At 45.1% G+C, this 27,435-nt stretch overlaps 1 protein-coding gene across 1 annotated transcript in view; it reads right to left on the reverse strand.

Annotated features, from left to right (window-relative positions):
• The window catches only part of LOC144935053 (uncharacterized), a 60,245-nt gene that overhangs the window by 22,862 nt on the left and 9,948 nt on the right, over positions 1–27,435 (reverse strand). The window contains exon 3 of the mRNA XM_078861375.1: positions 7,901–8,126. Coding sequence (XP_078717501.1) covers positions 7,901–8,126 — 226 coding nt within the window. The remainder of the gene's footprint in view (positions 1–7,900; positions 8,127–27,435) is intronic.

Genomic DNA, 27,435 nt, shown 5'->3' on the forward strand with positions numbered 1-27,435 from the left:
CGGCACACGGTCCAAACCCGTCCGACGGCATTACAACTACGGACGTGTCGGCGGGTTCCTGCCCGTTCGCTCGCTCGCTCACTCGCCCGGCCACCCGCCCGCAACACGCGGGGCTCCTCTGGCCGCCCTCCGCACGTTACGCGCTCACTCCTAACCCCGGCCCCACGGATTCAGCAGAAATCTCCCACGGCACCGCACCGGCCTTGGGAACGGATGCTCATGCCGGCTCCGTAAAATTCCTTAACGACTGTTTTTGCTCTGGACCTATGCCCCCACGGATCTCCCTCGAAAACCAGCTGGGTAACTGGCTGAACGGGATTTTCCCTGTAACAGATAAACATTGATTTATTGGGAGCATAATTTTATCCACCTAGTGTCCAATGTTGTCTCAAGGGGCTCTCACCTCTCTGGTAAAGGTGAATGGGCAAAATTGCAGCCCAGAATTTTTTGGCTAACGCCACTGGAGGCAGAATTGGCCTCCTCTAGGCAGCGACACACAAACAGTGGAGAAGCAGACTAATCCACAATTTGGATTTCAAAGGATTTACATCTGCATCCCATATTATTTGGTTCGTCAGATATTCATGCGGCGCGCAAAGACAGAAACATTAAAGCGCCGAATGTACACATCTCTCACAAAAATTACGCATTGAGGAATATTCACTCGCGTTATTGTCAAAACATCACCATCGGGCTGAAAGCAAATACATGTAACGAGTATAATTTATTTACGAATGGCAGCCTAGGCGGTTGTGTGAGTGGCTTGGCGGCACGCCAGCGTGCTTTATATGCCGAGTACGGGGCACAAGTGATGGAACGGTGCAGGTGGCTCCACGACCATCGCAAGCCAGCCAGTGGGCACGCGGCCTGTGCCCTTCGCCACCGTGTGCGCTAGAACCTCACTGCCAGCCAGCTATCTGGGTAGCCGCTGAGACGGGGGGCAGCCGCATGGCTTCACCAGTCATCCGACGAGACAAGCCAGCCAGGCAGACAGGCTGAGGGGTGAGCCAGCCACAGGGCCACTCAGCCAGCCATATAGCCAGCCAGCCATATAGCCAGCCAGCCATATAGCCAGCCAGCCAGCCATATAGCTAGCCAGCCAGCCATATAGCTAGCCAGCCAGCCATATAGCTAGCCAGCCAGCCATATAGCTAGCCAGCCAGCCATATAGCTAGCCAGCCAGCCATATAGCTAGCCAGCCAGCCATATAGCTAGCCAGCCAGCCATATAGCTAGCCAGCCAAGCAGGAATCCAGTCACCCATACAGCCACCCAGCTGGCAATCCACAGGCAGCTAGTCACAAAGTGTAAAATAATTGTATAATTCATTATGTAATGCAAAGTGTGTTTATACGGTTCATATAAACGGTGCACAATTATGCAAATATGGCAGTTTAGTGGTTTGTGCACATGTACATTATGGCAATTTTTTTATTCAATTGATAAAGTGTTGGTAATTTATCAACAATGATGATGACGATGTTATTTATAACTATGTTTACAATATACACAAATGTGCATATTATGGGTGAATTAATCAAACCGTGCATGTGCGTGCCACCACGCTGTGTAATTACCTTAAAACGCACATACGCAAGTGTATTCAGCGTATTATAAATGTTAATTAATTACTGCACCTTCACTTGCAAACTGATCCGGGGTCATGCCAAGAGCTGGCACCGAAGTTAATAATTTCGTTGCTTTATTGTCGTTGCATGCGCTCACTCTCCAGAGCCATTCTTTATTTTTCCTTTCGCATGTTTTTGTTTTACTGCACGGGGGGAAGAGAGTTGGGGGAGGAAGGGGAGATGGAGGGGGCGGAGGTGGTGTAGAGAGAGAGGAGAGAGAGAGGAGAGGGAGGAATCGACGGCAGGCCCCCTCTGCACGCACGGCCACTTGTAAATTAGTTCTGCCAGGATAAGAAACGGCCGTCTCGGAGCGGACTGAATGAGCAGTTGTTGTTCTTTTTGCCCACAGAATCTTACAGAAATAAATCAAAACGATCTCGCACAAAAACACAACAACACAACAACGACCACTTGCAAAGAAGCTATGGAGAGGCTTCTGCTGTCGAGACGTGGAGGGTAGACGCAGGGCTGCGTTGTCAAATTTGGTTTCTGCCACTCCAACAGAATTTTTACTTGCACTGTACCGACCGCTTTCAAGTTTCACGAAGATATTTCGCGTGATGAATTGCCTTTGATTAACGTGGTGATTTTTACTAAACGTTTTGGGTCTTTTGCCAGTTGGGGTTTTTACGATGTGAACGTATATTACCGCACGATAACACGGGATGGGGTGTTTTTGTTTAGCGTCCGCAAGAGATGGCATTTCAAACTTGCCTAAAGACATTTAGAGAAGTCTTAGTCAAGGACTGTTTTCGGCCATTTTCCCGAGATTCCTTGTTTTTGTCAAAACGCAGTCCCCGTAACTTAGCTCTGCACCGCGGGCTTCGTGCCTGCCTTTAAAAAAAAGTTTATAAGTTTTATGATATATGCATTACGAAGCATGGTATGAAAGTTATTGGGGGGGGAGGGAGGGAAACAAGACAGACCCATTTAGCACGGACAACTTCTAAGCCGGCTCGCAGGAAACGTGAAATGGGTTTAAGCAAACCCACTCCTCCAATATTGATTGTGGGCCCGCTGCTGCGGCTCGTTCCGATAAAAATCACTGGACTGCTTCCATTTTGAGCTAATTTGCCAATTATCCCCTTCCATGCGAAATAAATCGCTTCCTGACGCAACCACAGCGACTTGAGACTCTTTCGATTTAAAGCTTTCGTGACTGCAGGGATTCATCTTCTTGGTTCTTTCGGTAAAGTCACGTAGAATGGAAATAATAAAATAATACAAATAAAACATCATAAAATTATTCTCACGACGTTTCGGCCACAACGCAAGCAGCCGTCCTCAGGTGAAGACCAGGTCTGTCGAGAAGACAGAGTCTGCATGCGTTGAGAAGACAGAGTCTGCTTACGTTGTGGCCGAAACGTCGTGAGAATTACTTATGTTTTATTTTTATTATTTTATTATTTCCATTCTACGTGACTTTACCGAAAGAACCAAGAAGACTTGAGAATCGTTCGCAGGAACCGGTGGGCCTCGGAGCGAGCGAGCAAGAGAGCGAGCGAGCGATTATTCGACGACGGGACCGAGATGCCAACGACTCGCCGGCAACGATGAGGGGGGCCCCCCTCTCACCAGCCGCCCCCCCACCAGCCGAGGGCATCTCCCCCCACCACCACCAACGGCGGTCACGATGCAGTGCAGCAAGTGGGATCATGCTAACGGAGTGGGGAGGGGTCAAGACTCAAATGCCCAAACACAAGCAAAAAAAATTAAACTCAATACTGTGATGCTGCACTGGTGGCAATGGTGCACAAACACAAATAACAACGGCACATTTGTCAAACACACTGCCCTATGATTTTTTAAAAATGCATACAACGGGGGATTAAGACCGACAATGGCCCCGAGTTTCATTTGCGGTTTTCTGAAACTCTGGTCGTCTAGACTCCAACTACAGTATTCCCAATCTCCTTCACTTAAAACATGAGTGTCAAGCCCTTGCGCAAACCTGCACGGATTGGTAAATCCATCGGGGTGGCGCGGGACGACGGGGTGCTTGCGTATGTGCGCGTGCACCGCCGTGCGCTTTATTTTGTTCGTCGGTGTCACATTTGTGCCAACACGATCCTTCATTACTTGTTAACCGCGTGTGCATATTTATATAAACACTGTATATTTAGTACATGGCCAATTTATGATTTGTATTTATATACTGGTAGATTTAGCATGTTATCATTTCCATTTAAGTACAATGAGTAAAAGGTTTTAAAAAAAAACAGGTTCAAGCGTGGACCCCGAAAAGGCATAATCGGAGCTCTATTTAGCCTCAAGTGTTTATAGAATGTTCACGTTTACACAAACACCTATTTATTTATAAATCAATAAAAAATCTCCGTTCAACTAGAAGAAAGCAGGTTATTTCCTGCAACAGTCCAGCATACTGACTAGGGCACTACGCTGTATATAGGCACAACGTCCACAAACATTTATGGAGCTTGTTTGGCGACTAAATTGTTCTAGATCGTTATCAAAACACACAAAGGACCATACTGTAACGCTATATATAGGGAGATTGAGTTTGTTTCAGAATGTTTTTAAATTAATATACCATTGCCTCAGCTTCTATCCGAGATTGCCTGAAGACTGCAGTTGATTAAGATGCAAAAGAATTATCTACGCAAGCAGGACGCTCCTTAGCAAACAGGATGGGACAAAGACTGGCTTCATACTTCCAGGGAAGTAGTTGAAAGGGTCAGACTGTGGGTGGAGAGGGAGGGCACATATGTGGTGGTGTTGGTGAAGGAAGGTGGAGCCGGTGACCGGAGGCAGGGCCTCCTCTAACAAAAGAAACCACCAGAACTATCGTATAAAAAGAACGCCCACGTGTTGAAAACTACCACGTGTGTTTTCGTGTAAAAACGTTGATCGACACGGCGCGGAAATTAAAATTAGGCACGAGGACATTGTGGACTTTCAGAAGCAAAGCACGGCCGTGTGCCTGTGGATTGAATGTTTTATTGAGCTCTGGTGGCAGTCGTGGCAGTGGGTGAGGCAAGGCGATGGGTGTGGGGCATCATTGCAGGCCGGACCACACTAAGGACTGTACTCTGACAATGTTGAGAATAAAACTTCTAGGGCTGTCCATACCGACCCGTATCAGCAACGCCAAGAGCGATTGAACCGAGGGGGGTCACAAAGCCAGCCACTCAGTCCAGCGCATGCCTTTTGGCAGTAAGGCCTGCCCAAGAGGTATCGGGTTACACCGGATCATTTAAGACGAGCTAAAAATTTGTTATGTCATGGTCCAGAAGTCAACACTGTACTAAATTGTGGTGGGGAGGGGGAATGTCTTTTGAATGTGGAACGCTCCTGCATCTACGACACGTTTAGGTGCCAATTCCACCTGCGCCGGGTTTCAGTTTCGCCGCCAGGCCAACGCTCTCTGTTGCTGATGATTTTGCTGGTTTTAACATCGGATATATATTGGGTATGTAGAAGTCAAATTGTGTTTCTTTATAGCGATAAAAACTTTTTCAACTCGTGTCATTTTCAGTGCCTGTTCTGTTTCTACGTTTGGAATTTGCTGTTTCACGGCGTTTATTCAATTTATTTAAACCCAGTAAAATGAGAGACTAGGAATGAATGAGTTAATACCTCTTCGTAAACGCTTTCTGGATAGGTTTCCGATTTTTAAAAATCTTATTTTTTTTTGCACAATTTTGGATCTGTTTTCCGTATTTTTGAGTATGTTGCACTAGTTGTTGAATTGAAGTTTTCTTCATGCAAACAATAGTGATGTCACCCATGACATGGCACGTGACACTACTTGTGTCGGTTAAAAAATACGGAAGTGATGTAATGTGATCATTTATCATGACATCACTCTCAGATCAATCTGCAAACAAATGTGTTTTTTTCCAAACCATACAAAATGTAATATCTGGGCCAGACTTTTGTATATTTCAGATTAATTTTAATATCGGGAACACCTCCCTAATCTACAGCGATAACCAGGTGGAGGGCAGTTGGCTCAGTGGTTGGCGCACTGCCACGGCTGACATCAGTGGCGAGTAAGATGGGTACCGATCCTCCTTCACCAAACCACACTGAATAGCACGGGGAAATATGGTCTCCACGATAGACACATACCCGTCAACATCCTTATCGGTTCCTACCTAATGACAGACCAATTCAGACCTTAGTGGTCACCCCGTGCCCTTAAAACATATCAACGTTCATCCTACAAAGTCTTTCCCATCACAAGAGAGAAACACAAACAGACAAAAAAATGTTGTCCGTATCGAAATGGCTGTATGCCGTATGGACCTGAAAACTCAATTTCCCTGTACAAGAATACGGGGTAAACCGTATGGGTTTACAGGTACGTAGACGCGGCATGGGGAGAGTTACCACCGTCCAAAGGTGCGTACGTTATTATTTTAATGACAATGACTAACCAGGCACGCTCCCAACAATGCAATACGATTGTAAGGCCTCCGAGATGCAAGGCATCCAGGTGGTTCAACGGGAGAGTGAGCGGCACGCGATCGTAAGGTTGCGAGATCAAAGCCTGGTTGGGAGTTCACTCATCCCATGATCTATTCGGGATCGATACAATGAGTACCATTTTGTGGAAAAGGCAAGTGGATGGGCAATGGACAGACTCACCCACCTCCCCGTCATAGTAATGTGGAATTTGGCTTAGGGCTGTAAACAGGAGATGAACACCGCCTCAGTGCTCACTTGAGCAATAAATCTGTTTGTAATGCCATTAGACGCAGGGCACAGTGAGACACACACACAAAACAAAAGAAAAAAACTACAGTATCGAGCATTTGCATTCACAAGGGATGCCTCATTAGCGATGCGCGGGAGAAAACTATTCGAGAACACGCGGCGGCGATGACTGTGGCCAACCGGGCCGGCAGCACGCCGAAGGCCCGTGCAACGCCGAGGGGCCCCACGGACGAGACGTAGTTGCCGATGGCGCATTCCTCCCCCTCTCGGCGGCAACAGAAAAAAAAACCCCGCTAATCCCTTGCGCTCATGCCAACCGCTGGAAAACGCTGGCACGGAAACGGCAAATACCAACGGGCGCACACGGAGCCCGCAGCGTGTGTGTGTGCGCGAACAGGACAGCGTGCGGGACATCTGTAATATATGTTCCCGTCATGAAAAAAGCACGTAGATTTATTTATTTCGCGTGCCCATCCCCGGCGTGACGTTTGAAACAAATCACCATACCACGTTACAGTATACGAGTATATGTGATATGCTATTTGCACACTTTTATTTCTTTATTTAGGACCTGTGTCAATCCACTGCTGAATAAAGGCCTCCGTCATGCCCGGGGTCAGATATGGGAACCGTTTGAACATGCTTCATCATGCTGGTCAGTGCGGGTTGTTAGTAATGAGGACGGCGCACATATATTAATTGCTGCCAACTCGAAGCCTCAGCCCGGCATCGAATTCAGTGTGCCGGGTTCAATATTATCACAGCGCGCTAACCACCATCGTGTACAGTCTTTCCCCGTTCTAAAGGTTAATTACATTTCTATAATTGCCATGCTACCGTGTTGTTAAAGATTACACGCCTGCACTACACGTGGCGTTGTAAACATCAGCATTACCGTGGTGGTGGTGTTGTTGTTATTGTTACCGGTGCCGATAACAACAGGGAACCAAGACGCTGCTCAAGAAATTACTAAGCGTCCCCGGGCCTGGAATTTGAAATTCATGCAGGCACCAGGCGCAGCTTTGAAGCAACGTTTCCACGGCTAAGTTTTCATTTGGCGCCGCAGAAATCGTCCAACTTCCCACCCATGGCTCTCCACACTCCCACCTCCTTCTGCTGTATCCGTGTACTGCTACTACGGCTCACACTTAGTATATTTTCTCGTGACATTTCTGATGACTCTCGAGAACGGGTCGGCAACCAAAATAACAAAAAAAGCCATTTATTTCGAATTCGGTATAAAAAAACAATATTTCAAGAGCCGCAATGCATGTAAATACGAGACGGTGGTGCTTAATAAATAATGTCACAAAGCACTCCTTAAAGTGCCGCATGCGGCTCCGGAGCCACAGATTGCCGACCCCTTGCTCTAGAAGTCTACCCAGCGACACCCATCAACTTTCTGAGGTTCCTTTGGCGTCTTTCCCCTTCAAGGAGTTGGCGACACTGCAACGGGGGGGGGGAGGTACAGAGGCAGCTCCGGTCCACGCAATCTCAAAATCAGTTCGGACCAATTCCCAGCGCTCGTGGAAACAAGGCCTTCGTGACCTAGAAAGTTGTTCTGAGGACGGCGGGACGGGGGAAGTAACTCACCGAGCTGCGCGCGCTCCTTCTCCACGTCGCCAAAGTCGAGGCCGCAGACCGCGGGCGTCCCGCGCGTGGACGCCAGGCCCTGACAGTGGGCCCCGCGCGGGGAGGGGGCGTCGCGGGTGCCCGGCGAGGGGCCCCCGGCCCAGGGGGGCAGCTCGACGCCCGAGGCCCAACGCACGAGGTCCCGCAGGCGCAGCACCACCTTCTCGGAGACGGCGAGCAGCTCGTCCTGCACGCGGCGACGAACCCGCGAGAGGGAGGAGACGGAGGGTTACTGACGCCGCAGAGACACGAAAGGCACCACACCGGCATCAACCACCACCACTGTGGCTTCCATTAGGACACCCAACACATACACTATAACAATGACAAAGACAAAGATCCCGCGTATAGCTTTAACAGACTGTTGGGGTAAGAGCTGTTAGCGAGCACCTATTAAACCCAGCACGGCACACAAGGGGGTGGGTGGCCAACACCACGCCCGGCCGCCTTTGTCTCCCTAGTGGCGATGTTTACACAACGCACCAGGTACTCATTTGAGGCCGAGTAAACCTAGGGGAGGGCCAGAACCAGTTCAGATAATCGTCACTGGTGTCGGCCGTGAGCGGGAATCGAACTCGGGTCGCCGGGTTCGTAGCGCAGCTTAGCGCTAACTGCTGCACCACCGCTCCTCATACTATACCACCACTGCTGCCACCACCACAACCATCATCACGACAGCCACCAATACTGCCGAGGGCAACCAACACTACGGTAACGCTCATCACCACTTCCACCGCTTCTGCAACCAAACAACTTCAGTATCCGCCAACGCCGCCACCGCCGCTCGCTCGTGCCAAGCGACTCGCCAAATCACCAGGGTAAATTAAGAGTTTTATTTAATAGTAATCATGTTTGAAAACAAAACACGGCACCGATGATCAACATTCAACAGAACATGCGCAAATGAAGCAAAGTAAAGCTCACGGATTAGTAAAAACGATCTCCAAGTGCCGAGTTGGCTGTTACCCAGGCAACAGCAGTCGTGGTTTTTTGGCATTTTTTTTTAAGTCAAGGTGTATGCCACTGTGTTCTCCGTGCAGTTGACACAGTCACAGCTCAGGTCTAGACTGAAGACTTATTTGTTCTCTCAAGCCTATAGCGAAAACAATTTTAAAATACCATCGTGTCTGTATTTTTTTTTTGGGATCGCACGCAATTTATTCGTCTTATCAACGTTTATTTTTTTTGTAAAGCATGTGGCTGTGTATCAATGCAAAGGAATAGTGGAACTGAATGACGTTTAGTGGGTTCAACCGAGTCGCAGACGTCCTCTTTGGAGGCACCACATTTATTATCACCAACACACAGGGTAATAACTATCCCTTAACATAATAACAACTTACGGTGGTGACCACCAGGCTAACTACACTAATTACAGCTACAACGGCCCGGACCACAGCTTGGGTCCCTGTCCACGTGTTGGAGACTCTGTAGAACGTAGACAAAGAGATGCACACACACACACTGCGGTGTAGTGATAAAGAGTGAACTATATGGAACAATATGCGGTGCGGCAGCCAATCGGGGTTGGGGTCGCGCAAAGATGCCAAGGGATTTTAAAATATCTAACCACACTGAAACAACGCCAACACGCACAGACCCCCCCCACCCCCACTGACCAATCACAAGCTCACAACACAAATACACAACGCACCTGAGCCCCACTTTCCCCCCATCGTATCTCATCAACCACTGCAAAATCCATATTAATGTGGGTACGGCTCAAAGCAAAGCAACAGACGCGCTCGCGAACCACCGCCACCGGGCACACACCTGGCAGGTATACCTGGCCAGGTATACCTGGCCAAGCACTCAAAACGCGACGGCAAACACCGTCTCAGCGCTGTGCGAACCTTCAGGAGCGATCGCGTCCGAAACGTTGAAAAAGTTATCTCCTGCACGCAAGCTCCGGGGGCGGCTGTTAGTTTATAACTCGACGTTAATATTTTGGGTCGTAAGCCACTCTTGCGTTGCTCAGCAAATTAAGGAACATGAACGGCCACAATTAAACACAAATTAAGAGCGAATAACAAAGAAATATTAATGGGGGAGGAGGAGGAGGGGGGGATGAGCCGACGCGTAAATCCGATCTGATTAGCACGCATCCACAATCCCAACTAAATTTATACCCGGCGTTACTTGAAATAGCATCGACTCACAAGGAGACATCTCGTGCTTTATTTACGCGGCACAAATGGTCCCCGGTGAGGTTAACGCATTCATATTTTTTTCTCGTGCCTTGCATAATGCTTACGCATTTCTCCCAAGGAGCGGAAACGCTGCACGGCTGTAGTAGTCGTCGTAAAAAAGATACTGTATATAAAAATCACAGAGCTCCTGCACATGGGTCAACCCACAGCCACAAGAGCACACATGCCTCCTCTATCAGATGCGTGAACAAATGGTCGTGCCTGCAGCTCAAAATTTCAACTTGACTGGCTTCCCCGTTTTCACGACACTTTTCTGCAAAAAGTCGCCGTCCTCTGTTACAAAGCTCACACATGCGGTGGTGGCGCTGGGTGCCAACCGGCATGTTTAGCTTCGGCCGCGTCGTCTCTCGTACACTCCGACCAACCTCAAAGCGGCCTTCCGCGTCGAACCTCGTCATCTCTCGAGCCAGACGAGGCCCTCTGCTATCACGGCTCCAGCCGCCTGGATTTCACCGCGTCCTTCCCCTCTCACTGCGCCACACGTCGGGCATCGTCCCCTCGTGTTAGAGACTCTCCAAGACTTCTCTGAGTAATTCTCCCGCGTCTCTGAAAGTCCCTTTTTTAAGTTACATTTGCGAGCGTTACAATTTTTTTAATTAAAGAATGAATGGATCAAACAAGCAGGTTGGTTACACGCACTCAAACATAACAGACGTGCCACATTTTTTTCCTTATCCAAGCTTCTCTTGTCCTGTCAAGGCTGCTGCTCAGTGCCCCGCGCAATAAAAACGCAGAAATTAATTCCAGATGGTGCGCTCTATTTTTCTTTAAAAGAATAAATCCATATTTCTCCCGAAGCAAGCACACGTGAAAATCATTGATTAGCCTGCACAAAAAGCATTCACAACGTCACAAATCATTTGTCGTTTAGTTACGCGCCGTGTTCTAATTCTTCCAGCATATGTACAAAAAATAGAAAAATTATATCCAGGGCTCAATATTTGCCGAGGGCCAATTTTTTTTGTCAAACTGTACGCTGCCTTGGGAGTGACATTTAGACATTCCACAATGGTGCCCTGCTCTAAATTTCACAACAACAACCAACAACACATAAAGGGAAGAATCAAATTTTTTTATGAAATAAAGTTACGGAAATTAAGCACAACCACAGCGCGATAATAAACTCGGTCTTGGACTAAACGAGCCAGCAAAAGTGTGTCTGAAAAGTGTTTGGCAACTACACAGATTAAACAGGGGTTGAACAGGGCCCCATGGTTTAGAGATTGCTTTCGCTAGTAACTTATTGGCAAGGCAGCAGCATTATTTTGTTAAACAAGCCTGACTTTGCTGATGAGACCCAGGTCTCTCCAGTTCAGAGTTTGCTTGTTTAAACAAATTCTGCTGGATAATGCTCAGCCCGAAAAGCCAAGAGGCTCATGGACTCAAAATATTTTCTATTCATATTTGTGACAGAATAAGTTCTGCGTATATATTTTAATTACATATGACGATGCATTTATAGATACCTCACTGATTTCTAATGAAAGAATACGTTTTCCCCTTTTTTTCTGGCAACAAAACAGGTGTTAAGATGTTAAAACACCAAACTGAAACCTTTTGCAAGGAATCATGTCTGCATTAACCACAATGCTTGTGGTGAAAATACAAACAAAAAACATGCCCTGACAGTATATGCATTGTCTTTGAAACTGATTGGTCCACACCAGAGACAGCTTTCTTTAGAGCCTAGTCTCAAACAGTGGTCTAACACAGTGGTCTAACACTGTTTGAGACTAAGCTCTAAAGAAAGCTGTCTCTGGTGTAGACCAATCAGTTTAAAAGACAATGCATATACTGTCAGAGTATGTTTTTTTTATTTTCACAAGTATCTGTGGTTAATACAGACATGATTCCTTGCAAAAGGTTTCAGTTTGGTGTTTTAACATCTTAACACCTGTTTTGTTGCAAGAAAAAAGGGGAAAACCTATTCTTTCTAGATTTGAAGCTTTCGTGACTGCAATGAATCATATTCTTAGGTTTTTTCGGTAAAGTCACGTAGGTAAAACATCAAAATTAATGAAAATAAAATAAAATAAAAAACAAAAATCACGACGTTTCGGAGGCAACACAAGTCTCCGTCATCAGGTGGGACCGTCACAGCCGAATTAGCTGCCTCACTTGATGCAGCTAATTCGGCTGTGACGGTCCCACCTGATGACGGAGACTTGTGTTGCGTCCGAAACGTCGTGATTTTTGTTTTTATTTTATTTTATTTTCATTAATTTTGATGTTTTACCTACGTGACTTTACCGAAAAAACCTAAGAATATGAAACCTATTCTTATATTCTGACACTGGCAAAGGAGGTCCCATGATGATTTCTAATTAACCTGATAACTCCCCCTTCCCAACAGGTGAATGGATATGAAAGAGCGATAGCTGATGAATAACTGTAATTAGATTGATGGGAGACGAGTAGAGGCCTTGAAAAAATATATATTATCAGCTTATCTATTAAACGGATTTACGTGCATGCCACGGGAAGAAACGTCTCCTCTCTACCCTCTGCACACATAACTCTCAATTCATATAAATCACAATCAGAATATTTATTTACACTGCAGGAATCCGATGAGCAATAAAGCTCTTTTTCACAGATGTCCAAGGGTGATGTGAGCGAATCATCATGGGACCTCCTGATGTGAGCGAGCGAACGGGCGGCGCCTTCAGCGCAGTAACGCAACATTCATTAAAAAGGCAAGGGGGGTTTTATTCTTCTTTAAACCCGAACAACAACAACGAACAACAAAACGAGACTTGCGGGCTTTGCTTTTTCACTTAATAGAGAGTGCAGGACACACTGCGCTGCCAGCTGGACACGGACACTCCTCGCCCGCTCTCGGGGAGGACGGGAGGAGGAGGGGAAATGGGGTGTCAGTTTGTCCAGTGGTGGATAGCTTTTTTTTGTGGAGGTAATGAAAAGGACAAACAGTCAACGTGGCCTGTGATGGTGGTGGTGGTGACGACGCAAGTCCACTCACGCCGAGCCTTCAGTGGCTCCTGCCCCAGAGCCACCCCCAACAATCGCGTGTAAAATGGTGGGCGTGGTGAGACAATGAAGAGTCATTTTGGCATCATTACCAAGCTCAAGCTTACAGCACGTGCTTTCATATATATATGCTTTTATATACGCTTTTATATAGATATAGCTGTACATGCTGATGCAATGTACGCATGAAACAAGAATGACCCAGGATGCGCCCTCTCTTGGAAGCTAAGCAGGCGTTGAGCCTGGATACGTTTTGGAATGTGTGATTGACGCGTGGGCTGCGCATGATCAGGGCGTGTTCATGTATGATGATACTCTTAACAATAAACTATACGGCACGGGTTAGGGTTACACACTGCCAAAAAAGCACGTTATTAAATGTAAGGAAACTCATTCTCCCCAGTTTAATTCTTTTAACATCACCCCTATATTAATATGTTACCACCACAGCATAATGCGATTTTCACATATAGATGAGTAATTCAAGTGTTCCGTGTATGTATAAATGTATCTAAATTATATACTGTATACACATTTAACGAGCTGTTTGCACTTTAAAAAAGTAAATGTACAAGCCACTTGTTAAAATCACGTAGCAAGTATTCTTTTAATTCTATGTTTAACTAAATTCAACGTGGCGTTTATTACCGTGTTAACCGAATGTAACGTTTCTAGACAACACCAACTTACACACCACTAGCAAAGTCTTGATGAACACCCGCCTTAATAACAAACGCCAGGCCCACTTGGGGACCACGTAAGTCAAATCAAGTTTGGTTATCTTACAGCAGCGGTTCCCGTTCCTGTTATCCAAGGAGGATAAACACAAGCTATGTTGCAAGGGTCTCCTGTTGTTACAAGTTATTTAGAATGCAACAGAGTTTCTCACTTTCGTACCGTCTGTATAAACTCTTACGGATTACAACATGAAAAACAGTGATAATTGTTGCTGGCCGCTTGGCCTTTTGGGTCTGTGGCTCAGCAACCCTGATGAGAAATACAACTTTAAAACGTTACAAAATCTAGACCAGGTATTAAACAAATATAACATTTGTCAGTCAGATGCGTGCGGCATGAGCCACTAATATACAGACGGCAGATACACAAACGTTCCAAGTAATTACTACCACGTTATTTTGCGGGGGATGCAGCCCTGGTGTTAATGATTTGCGCACTGGACTTGCAATCCAGAGGTAATCAGTTGAACCTCCAGTTGAAACAGTTGTGCAAGTTTCTTAAATCCCCCACCTCGTTCCACCCAGCAGCATAAATGGATACAGCACAGTCTACGATAGCTTGTGTTGGGGAAAAGTGTGGCTACTCCCATCTCTTCCGAGGTATCTGGCCAGAGAGAAGAGTAGGTCAAAATACAATATTAGAGGGGCTCTCTCAAGCTCCCATCTCGCGGAGGCCCTCTTACAAGCGGCTGGCGTGAGTAGGCGATTTCAGGGGTGCACATTTCACCTTTACTTTATGACGACGCTGCCGCTTTGCAGCTGGAACACAGACCAACGCAAGGGATCTGGTCGCAAAAAACATAGATTCATCACTGCCTCCGTGTGCAGTTAAGGGTTGTGATTTCACACATTCCACGGCGAGCCATGGAGGAGGCGGCAAAACCATCCGTTCCATGCCCTCCATCTATCACCACCACCATCGCAGCAGAAGCGCTCTCCTCCCTCCCAACATCGCCATTCTCTTTCCAAGCCATCCTTGTGTTTTACGTTGTAAAAAAAAAACATGGAAAATAGCATGCCGCTGGGTTTTTTATTATTCCGTTTTGCCAGAGGTTGACTTGCCACACCGTTCAAGAACACAGCAGCAGCTGACGGGGCCGCTGTTCCGTGCCACATGGCAGAGTCTAATGTCGGGAATTATTGCAATCCACGCCAAAATAATGTCGGCATTATTTCCTTTTTTTTACTTGTTCTGAATGAGTTTTTTTTTTAAACCAGGAAAGAGTACACAAAGATTCCAGGTACTTAATGGGATTTGGGTTACCACGGTAACATTCGGAATGGAATTTTTTAAATCCTCTTTCATGCATTACACAATGCCATTATATTAACAGCAATCATATGCCCCAAATACATGACAAGTCCTGATTAGTTCCCAAAAGCCAGATCATTTACCGTACTTTCGTTATTGTGTTCTTGTAAAGTGCATACTGTTATAAATTACGTGTGTTACATGCCGTTGGCATTCACTTCATTTTGTTTCCATGAATGCACTGTACAGGCATCATAACGTCATGAAAATCTCAAGCACAATGCAACTGTTTGTATAAATACATCTAATATTACTCCAGTGTCAAGGTCTCACTCGCTGTTTGAAGTTGCACGGCGAATGAAATCGGTTCATATTGTGATCGGTGAGACGTGAACTCGTACAAAACGTGTAATCGCATTTTGATTTGAAACTTTCGTGACTGCAGGAATCCATATTTTATTTTAAAAAATGTATTTTATTTATTTTATAAAAAAATTATATTTTCATAAAATTTAATTTTATAAAATTTCATTTTATTTTATACCTACGTGACTTTACCGAAAGAACCAAAGAGTATGTAATCGCATATTCGCTTCGACACCAAAGTGCAATTTGGCCGTTATTATTTTAAGAATGGCATCAAGGAGTTGCAGTGAATTCTCACAACCCACACCAACAGCTGTCACGAAGTTTGCGTCACTGCTCAGAGCGCGGGACATGCTTCGCGTTGTCCTTAGGACCCTCCCCACCACCACCGCCCTTTCCTGCTCCCCACAAACCCACGCCTCCCTGCCTCTGCTTCCACCCCCCACCACCACCACATAATACCACAAAGCGCGTGGGTGGAGCCTTGGGAGAGGTCAAAAAAACATTTTGGTTCAGAGGTCACGACATCACCACCAGCCAATCCTGTGGGGCCGTCAAACCCCAAGCGCCACCCACCCAGTGACCGCCGTGGCCACGCGGCTAACCAGGGGGCCCACACTCTGCGACTTGTACAGCCGCAATCGTTACTGATAGAACGGCTTCCCCCTACTGGGGGCGACTTTGCCAACGAAAACATCTTCGTGCGGCCGGCGTTTTGGCAATTAAATCTTAAGTTTTAAAACATTTTCAATAATGACTCTGGCATTATTGTCTAGGGGATGTTTTCTTCCAGCAGTGAGTGGACTTGGCCTTTAGCCGATGATGATGACACTGGTATTATTATTAATATGGCTGTCACTCGTACTCGGGGGCCATCCATTTAGTACACAAAAATCTGTCAAAACTCCACCTTCCCCTGTACGCACGTGGACTTTTTACACTCCCCCCCCCCCACCTGACTTGCACCCTGACCCGAATCCTATAGAACGGCCGATTTTTAATCCACGCAGAAACGATCAAGGATGAATAATATTAACGTGTTTTCATTTTAATTTATTTAAAATTTTTACCTACGTGACTTTACCGAAAAAACCAAAGAGTAATATTAACGTGTGTAAGCAAACAGACAGTCCCCCCCGCCGGAATATCTAACTCATTTGAAGGCCAATGTAGACAAATTATTATCGAGGCTTCACCCACCCCCCCCCCCCTGTTTCCTATGCGTACATTGTCAGTAGAACCCCCCCCTATACGCAAGCGTATGCATTTGGGTTAACCCCCCCCCTCCACCCTCCATGCGTACGTCCTAAATGGATGGCCCCTTAATTAGTATGGGCAGAACATTTTACATCGGTCACTGCCCGGCACTATTATGTCCCGTTTAAAAATGTCGTGTGATTCTAAGCTGTTGTACCAACACACATATTTGCGAGGATACGTTGGTTTGCAGCTCACTGAAATGTTTTTCTTGCGGATCTTTGGTCATCTTCTGTTAAGATTCAAAGGTGGAAAACTCTACTTCTGGTATTATAGCTTAACTTGCATGTTTGGGAGATGTTAGAGTTTCAAAGAATGTATTGTGAAAGGCCTGGATCCCGATGAGAGTATCATACTAGCTATTGCAAGTCATAGCTACATTTGTAAGTAATTAAATTATGGGTTTAGTATACGTAGCAATGTTTAAAACGTATATGAGGGTGGTTTTCCACAAAATTAACATCGTTTTTAATTAACTTAACTTCACCGTTACAAAAATGAATTCTGTAAAATACCGCCATGAAGATTGAAAGCTGTATATTTTTGCAAAAAACATTGAGTAGAACAAAAATGTTAAGTGTCATTCTAAAAGCAGGAAGTACTTTTACACAATGTATAACGTAACGGCAAAAAAAACCTTCTTCACGGTGAAAAATGTTGCTCATCGTTAAAATGTAGCCAAAAAAAATGTCACGATGTAAACGGTTGTCCCAACTTAGTCACGATAATTTCCCAAGGAAGCTGATGATTGCTTACATGACTCATTCATACTAATCACGTAATCCATTTACCACCATCGTATTACTGTATAGTGACAACTTTCGAAAAAAATATATATATTCTCAACACCCTTAAACATGTTACAGGAAAAATACCGCAGTTAAATTTAAACACCATGTTACTGTAAAACGTCGTTGGCAGACCAATGTTTTAATGACATTGGTAGTAAACAATGTTAAGTGTCATGCTAAAAACAGGAAGTACGTTTGTACAGAATGCTGAACATGAGGGTAAAAAATAACTCCGCGTAAACGTTTCCAAAAAATATAAAAGCGTAAAGGAATAAATACACACTGTACTACCACCACCCTATCTGGCTGTCCCAAGGGAGTCTCAACTGTAAGCGAAATTTTCCAAGGAAATAGATTTGTTTAATTGTTTAAGTGACCAATTACAAAATCGATGTACTACTACTCTTGTAGATTATTTATTCTTATGTAAGTGAAACTTTTTAAGGAGGGAGGGGAGAAGACCTTCAACACCTTAAACCTGTTGCAGTCGGTTTATACTTATTTGGCGAACTCCCGTTTCCAAAATGACATTCTATGGCTGTAACACATGGGGGAGAGAGAGAGGGGGGGGGGAGAAAGACGCAAATGTCTTCAACAGATGTCCGTCTTGACAACTGTTCCCTGGAAATACGGCGACACAAATAAATGAGTTCGCTGTACAAAAAAAAACTCACAGCAACCAAACATAGGCTCAAGGTTTTTTTTGTAAAGACACAAAACTCGAAACTGCCAGTGTCTAACGTTCAAACTTCTTTTTTTAAACCCCACATTTAAAAAGAGTTAACGTGTAATTTAATCTCTTTTGCCTTCTTTAATAAAGACGCGGACCGGGGTTGGGTGGAGACAGCTGGAGGTTGTGTTGGGGGGGGGGATGGTGAATGGAAGAATGAGGTTGAAAGTTGGGAGAGGGTGGAGTGGAGGGGGGTGATTGGAATTTCTCCACCAGAATCTGGACTGGCGTGTGCAGTGAACACTGATATAGTCATTTCTATATCTAGACGATCCTCGGTTGAGTGAGACAATTTATCACAATTCTATATCAAAGAGCTCTCCATTACATGTCCGTGCTTTTAATTATCCGGGCCAAAACAGAAATACTTCAGTGCAATTAATAAGTAACCAATGAACTACTAGTCGTACGTGTAAGATGGCAGAGAAAACATCGGTGTAAAAAAAAAATCCTTGTGCAGTTTCTCAATGTTTTATTATGTTTTCGAGAACATATGGTGTTTTCATTCCATAAAAATTCTGACATTCAAAGAAGAAAATTTACTGGTTAAATAGCAAACGCCGTGCATGGTCGGCTGCCGTGCAATGTTTGAACAAGCCCAACTAAACAAACCTCAACCTCGTAGTTTTACATACGTTAGCAAACCCTTTCCCCTGTGAAATCATGAAGGTATTTATGCGTCATACAAGCGTGCATTTGAAGCGCGCTCCTTTGCTCATTAAAAGCAGTGCACGCTGCATTGACCTTCAGCTTGCCAACGGAAACAAAATGCAGAGTTGCCAAGACATATTCCACTCAAGTCATCAGTGCTTGCCTCCCAGTGGGGGCTGTGGTAGGGTGGTAGAGCATCGAAGTCTGGGTGTCATTCAAAGTGACCACCCGCCCCGGCACCAATGCCACTAACACAATAATACCATCTAATTTGTAGATACACCCCACTCAAAGGCAAACCCGCCTACCCACCCAGCAAACTCAATCAACCTCGCCATACATACAGCCACCACTTACGCCACCCAATTAACCAAGACTCCAATCCACTTATTCAACCACCCAACCAACTCCCCCCACCCCAGCCTATGAACCCGTCTCAAGCAAGCTCAGCTGAACCCCACTTTCAACCCACTTGCCCAACCATCAACCCACCCCATCCCTTCCTACCGAAGTACAGTACTTACAACTAACTCCACCAACCCAATTAAACCTTGCCACCTACCCCAAACCCAACTTTTATTACTCACCAACCCCCCTGATCACACTCACCCACCGGGCCCAACCTTTCAACCCACAACCCCTTTCTCTGCCCTCCCCTCCCAGCACAGCCTCAACAGGCGTAAACTTTATATAGGAATGTAAATAACAGCATGGCCATTTCTCGTCTCCCGCCGCCGTGTTTCTCAAGTGGGGAGAATTCTTGTTGCCGTTAAAAGAAGAAGAAAAAAACACATGCGATTCTGACTTTTGCGCGCACACACACACATAAAAAGTTGTGGCAGCCAGGCCCGTGTTTAAGAATTTTGAGTCTGTGCCAAGCAGGAGGGTAGAACACGCATTCTACTCTGCATTGTACAAAGCAAACACACGAGGGAAGGAAGAGCCATCGACTTGCACGGCGCTTTTATGCTGTTAAGTCTAAAAGTGGCCTTTCGAATAATGCTGTTGCACACTACATCACATATTACACCGTGCACTTAACTCATTATCGTACTGTACTGTATTTACAAATCCACAATCTACATTGTGTGTGCGTATTCCAAAAGCTCGCATTTGTCAACTGCAGTGCCCTAAAAGTAAAAATATATATTTTTTGTGTTGAGTTTTTATTATTTGTGCCTTTGCCGCACTGCCAACGCAATCAGGGGCATGTTTTGTACAGTTTTGAGCACATTAAAAGGGGTTGTGTTGTTTGGTCACATTCATTCCCGACCGCCTTTGTATCCCCAGTGCTGTTGGCCACTTAGCACACCAGCTTTGAGTTTGTAGACGTAGAGATCAAATGTCAGGATCTGTATTTATACCGCAGGAATCCGATGAGCTATAAAGATTTTTTTCACAGATGGCACAAATTATAAATATTAAGATACAATAATGGTAATTACAGATCCACGTTGTGTATATTACATACACTGTGCATGACATTCCATATGTACATGTCACATACCAGTAGTACTGTATTACAAAAATACCCACATTCGTCGATAACACTGACATTTAAAGGAAAAATATATAATAGACGTTTCGAGCAGTAACCCTTGTTTACAGCACATAAGAGGCAGGCCAGAAGGGAGATAACGTGGATAATAAGAGTTGTAGACTGCACGTTTACACCATGAGGGCCTGATGAGAATAAAACAAATATTTTCTGATTACCAGTTTATGTTTTGCATATGGCATAAGTTAACCCAACAATAGCCATTGTTTGATAATGCAAACCATTAAAATATATAAATATAACACTTAATATATATGCGCAATTACAATGAATGTGTAAAGCACACAAGTGTGCACGTCGAGTATGTGTGCGGTCGTGTACTTTGCCCGTACACAGGTGGTGTTTGAACACGGCAAACTTTGTGAGTTTTGTTATGAATAAGGGCCGATACGGAAAATATAAAGCGCATTGTTGCAGCAGTATAGATTAACCACGTTGCGCCATCGCCTCTGTCGGCGCGCAGCCACAAGCCTCCGATTTTCATCGCACGCATAATCGCCCCATTTAAACTCCCTCCCAGAACAATAAATTCGCAGCTAAAATTAAACAAAACCCACCACAACGGCCGTATCAAAACAACAAAAACAAAAAAAGGCCTGCGAATGCACGAGTAATTTTTTTTGTAGCTAAACACTGCGAACCTTAACCGACCCCTTCCACCCCACCACCCACCCATCCCCCTTACTCAACCGGCACCGGGAACGCTTAGAGGTGGAGGTGGTGGGGGGGGGGAGGTTGTTTGGTGAGTTTGTGCACGCGCAGGAAGCTGTGGTGCACGGCCACTCCGCTTCTGCGCGACTTGTTTTCCAAAGCGGCATTGACCTTGCCAAGTCACGTGACGCCCGCGCGCATCTCAGCTCCGTCACCCAGCGGCGGTGGCTTTCCGGCTCCCCGATAGCCCCTCCCCCCCCCCATGCATCCCCCCCCTCTCTCCGCCCCAAGGCCCCCACCAACACGCTCAAAACCACGCCCCCATTACACCCCCTCAACTAATAGCTCCTCCCCACCTTTACCATCACCACCAACCCACCGCTCTCCCCATTAATCCTCCAGCAATGCCCTCCCCCACCCCTGCACCTATTGACCCCTCCCACAGAGCCCCAACCAACCCACCGCTCTACTCAGTCTCCCGCCCCTCCACCCCTGTCCCCCCCACCCTTGCACCTATCCCCTCCATCCTTGCACCTATGCCCCCCCCCCTTGCACCTATCCCCCCCCACCCCAACAACCCGCTCCGCCTCGTCACCCCCCCCCCCTTCATAACCCCCTCCCCCTTCATAACCCCCTCCTCCTTCTACCCCCCCCCCCACTTCTTCCCCCATCTACCCACACCTCAAGCATTACAATAACATTAATCAAAGTATCCACATTGGGTGGGATGACGTGTAATAAAATAAAGCAGCCCATGTATCTTTAAAAGCTCATGAGGATTGCCAAATGCCGTTTACTTTTCATCATCACTGCTGCTAACTGTTGCTATGCCGTTAGCCACAGAAATAAAAAACACGATTTTAACTGCATTCTATTCGTTATTGCTAAACATGGTATGCTTGTGTTTATTTTGATACGAGCCTTTTGCCCGTCCAAGGTGTATTGCAGTAAATCTGAAACTTGCAAGCGAAAAGCAGACCGCGACGTGATATTCATTGCATTAATTAGTGCAATTTGCAAGGGCGCGGTGACACAGACTTATTTCATTTATAAAGGTTCTAATCCCTTGTTCATCACGACGTCCTTTTTACTTTGATGTATCAACAACAGCGTTACGGAGATCACGTGACGTGATGGTTGTGAGTTGACGCCGAGGAGGGAAGAGGCGCCTCGCCCCGCCCCCATGTGGAGTGACGTCACCCGCTAATAATTATGAATGGGGCGGGGGGGGTGTCCATGTGGAGTGACGTCACCCGCTAATAATTATGAATGGCAGGGGGTGTCCATTTGGAAGACGTCACCTTATGATTAATGAGGGGGGCTGTTCGATGTGGAGTGACGTCTCCTGTTCATGATTATTAATGAGGGGGGAGGGTGCTCCATGTGGAGTGACGTCACCTGCTCATGATTATTAATGAGGGGGGCTGGTAGATTTGGAGTGACGTCACGAGCGTTGCACACAGACATTCTTGGCTCATAGTAGGTAATAATAATGGGGGGGGTGTCCATGTGGTGTGACGTCACCTGCTCATTAATATTAATGAGGGGGGCTGGTCGATGTGGAGTGACGTCACAAGCGTTAAGGACAGACATTCCTGGGTGATTATAGTAGGTACTGTATTCATGATTTAAAAATATGGGGTTGTATTCTTAAGTATTCCCGAGTTCATATAGCAAGTCTAATATAGCAAGTTAATCATAAAAAAAAAACTTCCACGGGCAGAAAATTATATGTTGACGTTTCAGTCGACTGGCCTTATTCAGGTTTCTAAAGTCAATGTTTACGTTAGGTTTCCACCAGTGGACGCTTTAAATTAAATTACAATACAATCTGTTGCATTGTAAGTGAATCTCGAGCGCCTGAACATGTTACCATTTCTTGTTATTTTGACACTACACGTGTATTTTACATTGTGTATATATACACACACACACTGTTTATGTTATAAATAAAAGCAATATGTGTATGCGTGTCATTGCGTGTTTGTCATTGCATGTGTCACTTGACACCCTTACAAACAAAGATGTTCCATCGCAGGGGAATTTCCAGGTACAATGTTTGTTTAATTAGCAAGAATTAAAGGCACTGTATTTTTACAAATCTCATTCGTCAATAACATTGCGTGGCCTTAAAAAAAACTAAATCAATGCCCCTTGTTCATAGAACATCATTCTTCACAAGCACCCTTGTCTTCTCAAATGTATTTGCTGAAATGTTTTTTACCAGATCTTTTATTTTATATATATTGTCCCATCTATTGTCTCGCTTAATTGACCCAACACACTGTGCTGGGCCCTGCCTCAAATGTCTAATAACCATGTGCGGATGCCAACACTGCATTATTAATGCATTACGTATTGCAGTGTTTAGAATGTACAATAATACTACTACTACTGTACACACACCGCTTTCTAACACGAGACGTGGTGGTGGTGGGGGAGTGGTGTCTGTCTGAAATGGAGGGCACATTCTCAGCTACCAAGATATAGGACACGTGGTTATGTAATGGTATAACATATAACGTCATTGTGGTAATTAGATAATTAAGCACTGTATATCGGATTGCAGTCCGCTATACACTTTTTTGTTCTATATGTCATTTAAATCCAGTAACATGCGTTTAATTAAAAAGTGTTACGTATCATACTCTGAACGGTAATCATTGCTGCGTTGACCTAATAATTCATTTCCATTTCTTCACTGAAGATTAATAATTTAGCTCTATTTTGGCAGAAACTGCTGTGTCGTTCTATTACGTATTCATGCATCTTTTTTTTATTAAATAATTTAATGTTGTTAATGTACAACAACTATCATGAAAATAACAATATATTTATAACACCCCCCCCCACACACACATCCTCTTTATTCTAAGACATCTGAGCTAGAGTGGAAGAGTAGGCCAAAAACACACACTGCAGAGGGGACTCTCTAGAGTGGAAACCCTTTAGCCACCGGTGGTAATAGCAAGCAATTGCAGGGCTGCGCCTTAACCCTTTTACTTTGATGACAAAGACACTGTTTCAAATAAACAATTACCGTACACACATTTACATTATTCATTCATTTTCTTAGAAACCGTGAAAGAAATGTATGAATGAGCACCGATTACAACTGCTGCATATGCACTCTGATTCACCAGCAATGACGTGTCACATTCATGTCACGACATGTACTATCCACTGCTGGATGAGGGCCTTCGAAACGGTATTTCCGGTCATGATCGGGTGGATATTGGACCATACTTCACCACGCTGGGTGGTGTGATTTGGTGAAGGCAGGGAGTATTGATGCGGAACAATAGAAAGTCCAGTTCCCTTCATCATGCCACTTGCACACTTGAAAGGATTTGTGTTAATATACTGTATCATTACCGAAGCTTCTAACTCGTATCTTATAACCCTGAACACACAGCCTCTGTAAAAGATACTGGAGGTGTGTGTGTTTATTGTAATGAATAACAGTATCATTCTATCATACGCAATTGTTTCGCCTTGTGTTATTAAGGAAAAGTTGGGGGTGTGTGAGACCAGATTTGCAAAGATGGAATGACATGTAAAGGTTTGTGAATTAAAATGTCCCCGAACTATTGTTACAAACACAAATTCAACAACGACAAAAATACACACTTAAACATATATTCGCGTGTGTATCGTTAACGTGTCTAGATTCCAAGCAGCTCGCATGCGAAGTGCTTTACAAAGCCGGCTTGGTTTGAGAGCCGTGACGTCGGTGCCCTTAATCCGAATTACAGTCGTCTTCCAAGTGGCAAAAAACACAACCTTTCTCCCTTGTTTAATGGGGAAAAGCACCTTATCTAAATGGGCAATTGGTTTTTGAGATTTACCTAATTTAATGTCATAATGCATAGCTTAAGAGTATTGCGGTTACAAGGAGGATTATGATGATAAGTGAAAAACGTAGCAATTTTCCTAAAAGCAACACGTTTTCATTCAGTGTACAGGGTGGTCCAGATGTCTTATGACCCCCACCCCCCATTCAATTCTCTAAAACTTTATATTTTTGCATACCAATTGGCGTGAAAGTTTCTGCAAATAAGCAAATGGAAAAAACCGTTTGGGGTCAATTAATTGGGGGGGTCACATCTGAACCACCCTCTACATATCTGAATCACAAACGTGGACACTGTCAAAGGAACAGGAACAACACATGACAAGTGCGCCAACGAAACAACTTCGAAAACTACACTGAAAGACGACAAAAGGAACACGTGAATCGATGAGAGAGAGCACGCGCAAGTCATATTAGCGTGTGAAGAAAAAAAAGTTGGGGGGCAGCATGGAAAGGACACATCGTCGCTTAAAAGAAACGATGGCCTGTGGTCAACACTCTTCATAGGACGGAGTGGCAGCCAAACGTGAGAACGTGCCCAGGAAGACGACCCCCCCCCCCTTCACAGACGGTGTTGCTGGAGATAGATTCAATCTAGATTTGAAGTTTGGCCCACTTCAGCAATTGTTTCTTGCTGTGGTTGTCGCACCTGATGACGGACCGCTTGTGTCGCGCCCGATACGTCGTGATTTAATTTGATTTATTTTATACCACCGTGACTTTAGCGAAAGAACCAAAGAAAATGAATAAGGAGATCGATTCTCACATTGCAGGACTGTCAAAAAAATGTCGACAGCTTGCAAAGGCATCCATCCAGTAGCTGACAAAGACCACGGCTGATGGTGATAATAATATACCTTTCATTTATCCATGAGAGCCTCACTGAGTCTCAGCACTCTTTTTGCTGGAGGAGACTTGCTGTGGGATTGTTTGGCCAATTCTATAAATACGTGTTTGGCTTATGTGACCGGAGCCGAGTGTCTGTGTCTTTAAATAATGTGGAGATTTCTGGCGGCTACAGGAAAATGTTTCATCCACACATTACACGCAAGCGGCATAAAATCCCCACGTTCCTAATCTCTCTTACATATAGACGGTGATAATATCTTATGTCCCCGAGTATTCTGCAAACGCCCCATGATATCATTCTTCTCAAAAGTAGGCCACCGAGGCGGTGATTGCATACATCTCACACGTCAGGCACGGGTATAATGATCCTTTTACAAAAAGTGTAAAACTATGTAAACGTTGCACACGGTACATTTGTTCAAAATAACAAAAAACATTGCAAAATATGCAAATTCGTCTTTAACAGTGAATAACAAGCACACACACGCACTTGTATAATTATTAATCATTATTATACAAGACCTACTCTATTTGGTAAACATTCAAGGGAAAAGGTAGGGTAGTGGTTTAAGCACGTTTGCTATGAATATCCCTCCCCTACATCAACATGCACGGGACAACCATCGATAAAGTATGGTCCAACAACCCCCATTACCGACACACCATTGGGAACCTTAATCGAGCAGCGGATTTAGAAGAGCCCTAAATTATGATTACAATACTACTTGTATTATATAGATCATGCGACCGTCTAGACTCGAGAGAGTCGTGTCTATTGCAAGGGAGATTTGGGATTAAACACAGACTCTGTCTCTGGTTACCCAAGTCTCAATTGAGAACGAATTGATTTATGTCAACAGCCCCAACACCCACCCTTGTGAAAACAAGAGACTCCATCAATCATCCAATCAAGTGTGGGGGGGAAGGGGGTGCCACCGTGGCACATCGCGCAATAACCATCACCACCACGTGGCACATCACGCAATAACAATCACCATCAAAATAGTGCACATCATGCAAAAATCATCACCACCACCACGTGGCACATCACGCAATAACCATCACCACTACGTGGCACATCACGCAATAACAATCACCATCAAAATAGTGCACATCAGGCAATAGCCATCACCACCACCACGTGGCACATCACGCAATAACAATCACCATCAAAAGTGCACATCATGCAAAAACCATCACCACCACCACGTGGCACATCACACAATAACCATCACCACCACCACGTGGCACATCACGCAAAAACAATCACCATCAAAAGTGCACATCATGCAAAAACCATCACCACCACCACGTGGCACATCACACAATAACCATCACCACCACCACGTGGCACATCACGCAATAACAATCACCATCAAAAGTGCACATCATGCAAAAACCATCACCATCACGTGGCACATCACGCAATAACAATCACCATCAAAATAGTGCACATCAGGCAATAGCCATCACCACCACGTCGCATATCACACAATAACCAACATCACCACGTGGCACATCACAAAATAACCATCACCACCACGTGGCACATAATGCATAATCCATTATCACCACCAATAACGGTCACTACCATCAAGCGGCA

The sequence above is a fragment of the Lampetra fluviatilis genome, chromosome 12 (assembly GCF_964198595.1).
Source record: "Lampetra fluviatilis chromosome 12, kcLamFluv1.1, whole genome shotgun sequence".
NCBI lineage: Eukaryota > Metazoa > Chordata > Hyperoartia > Petromyzontiformes > Petromyzontidae > Lampetra > Lampetra fluviatilis.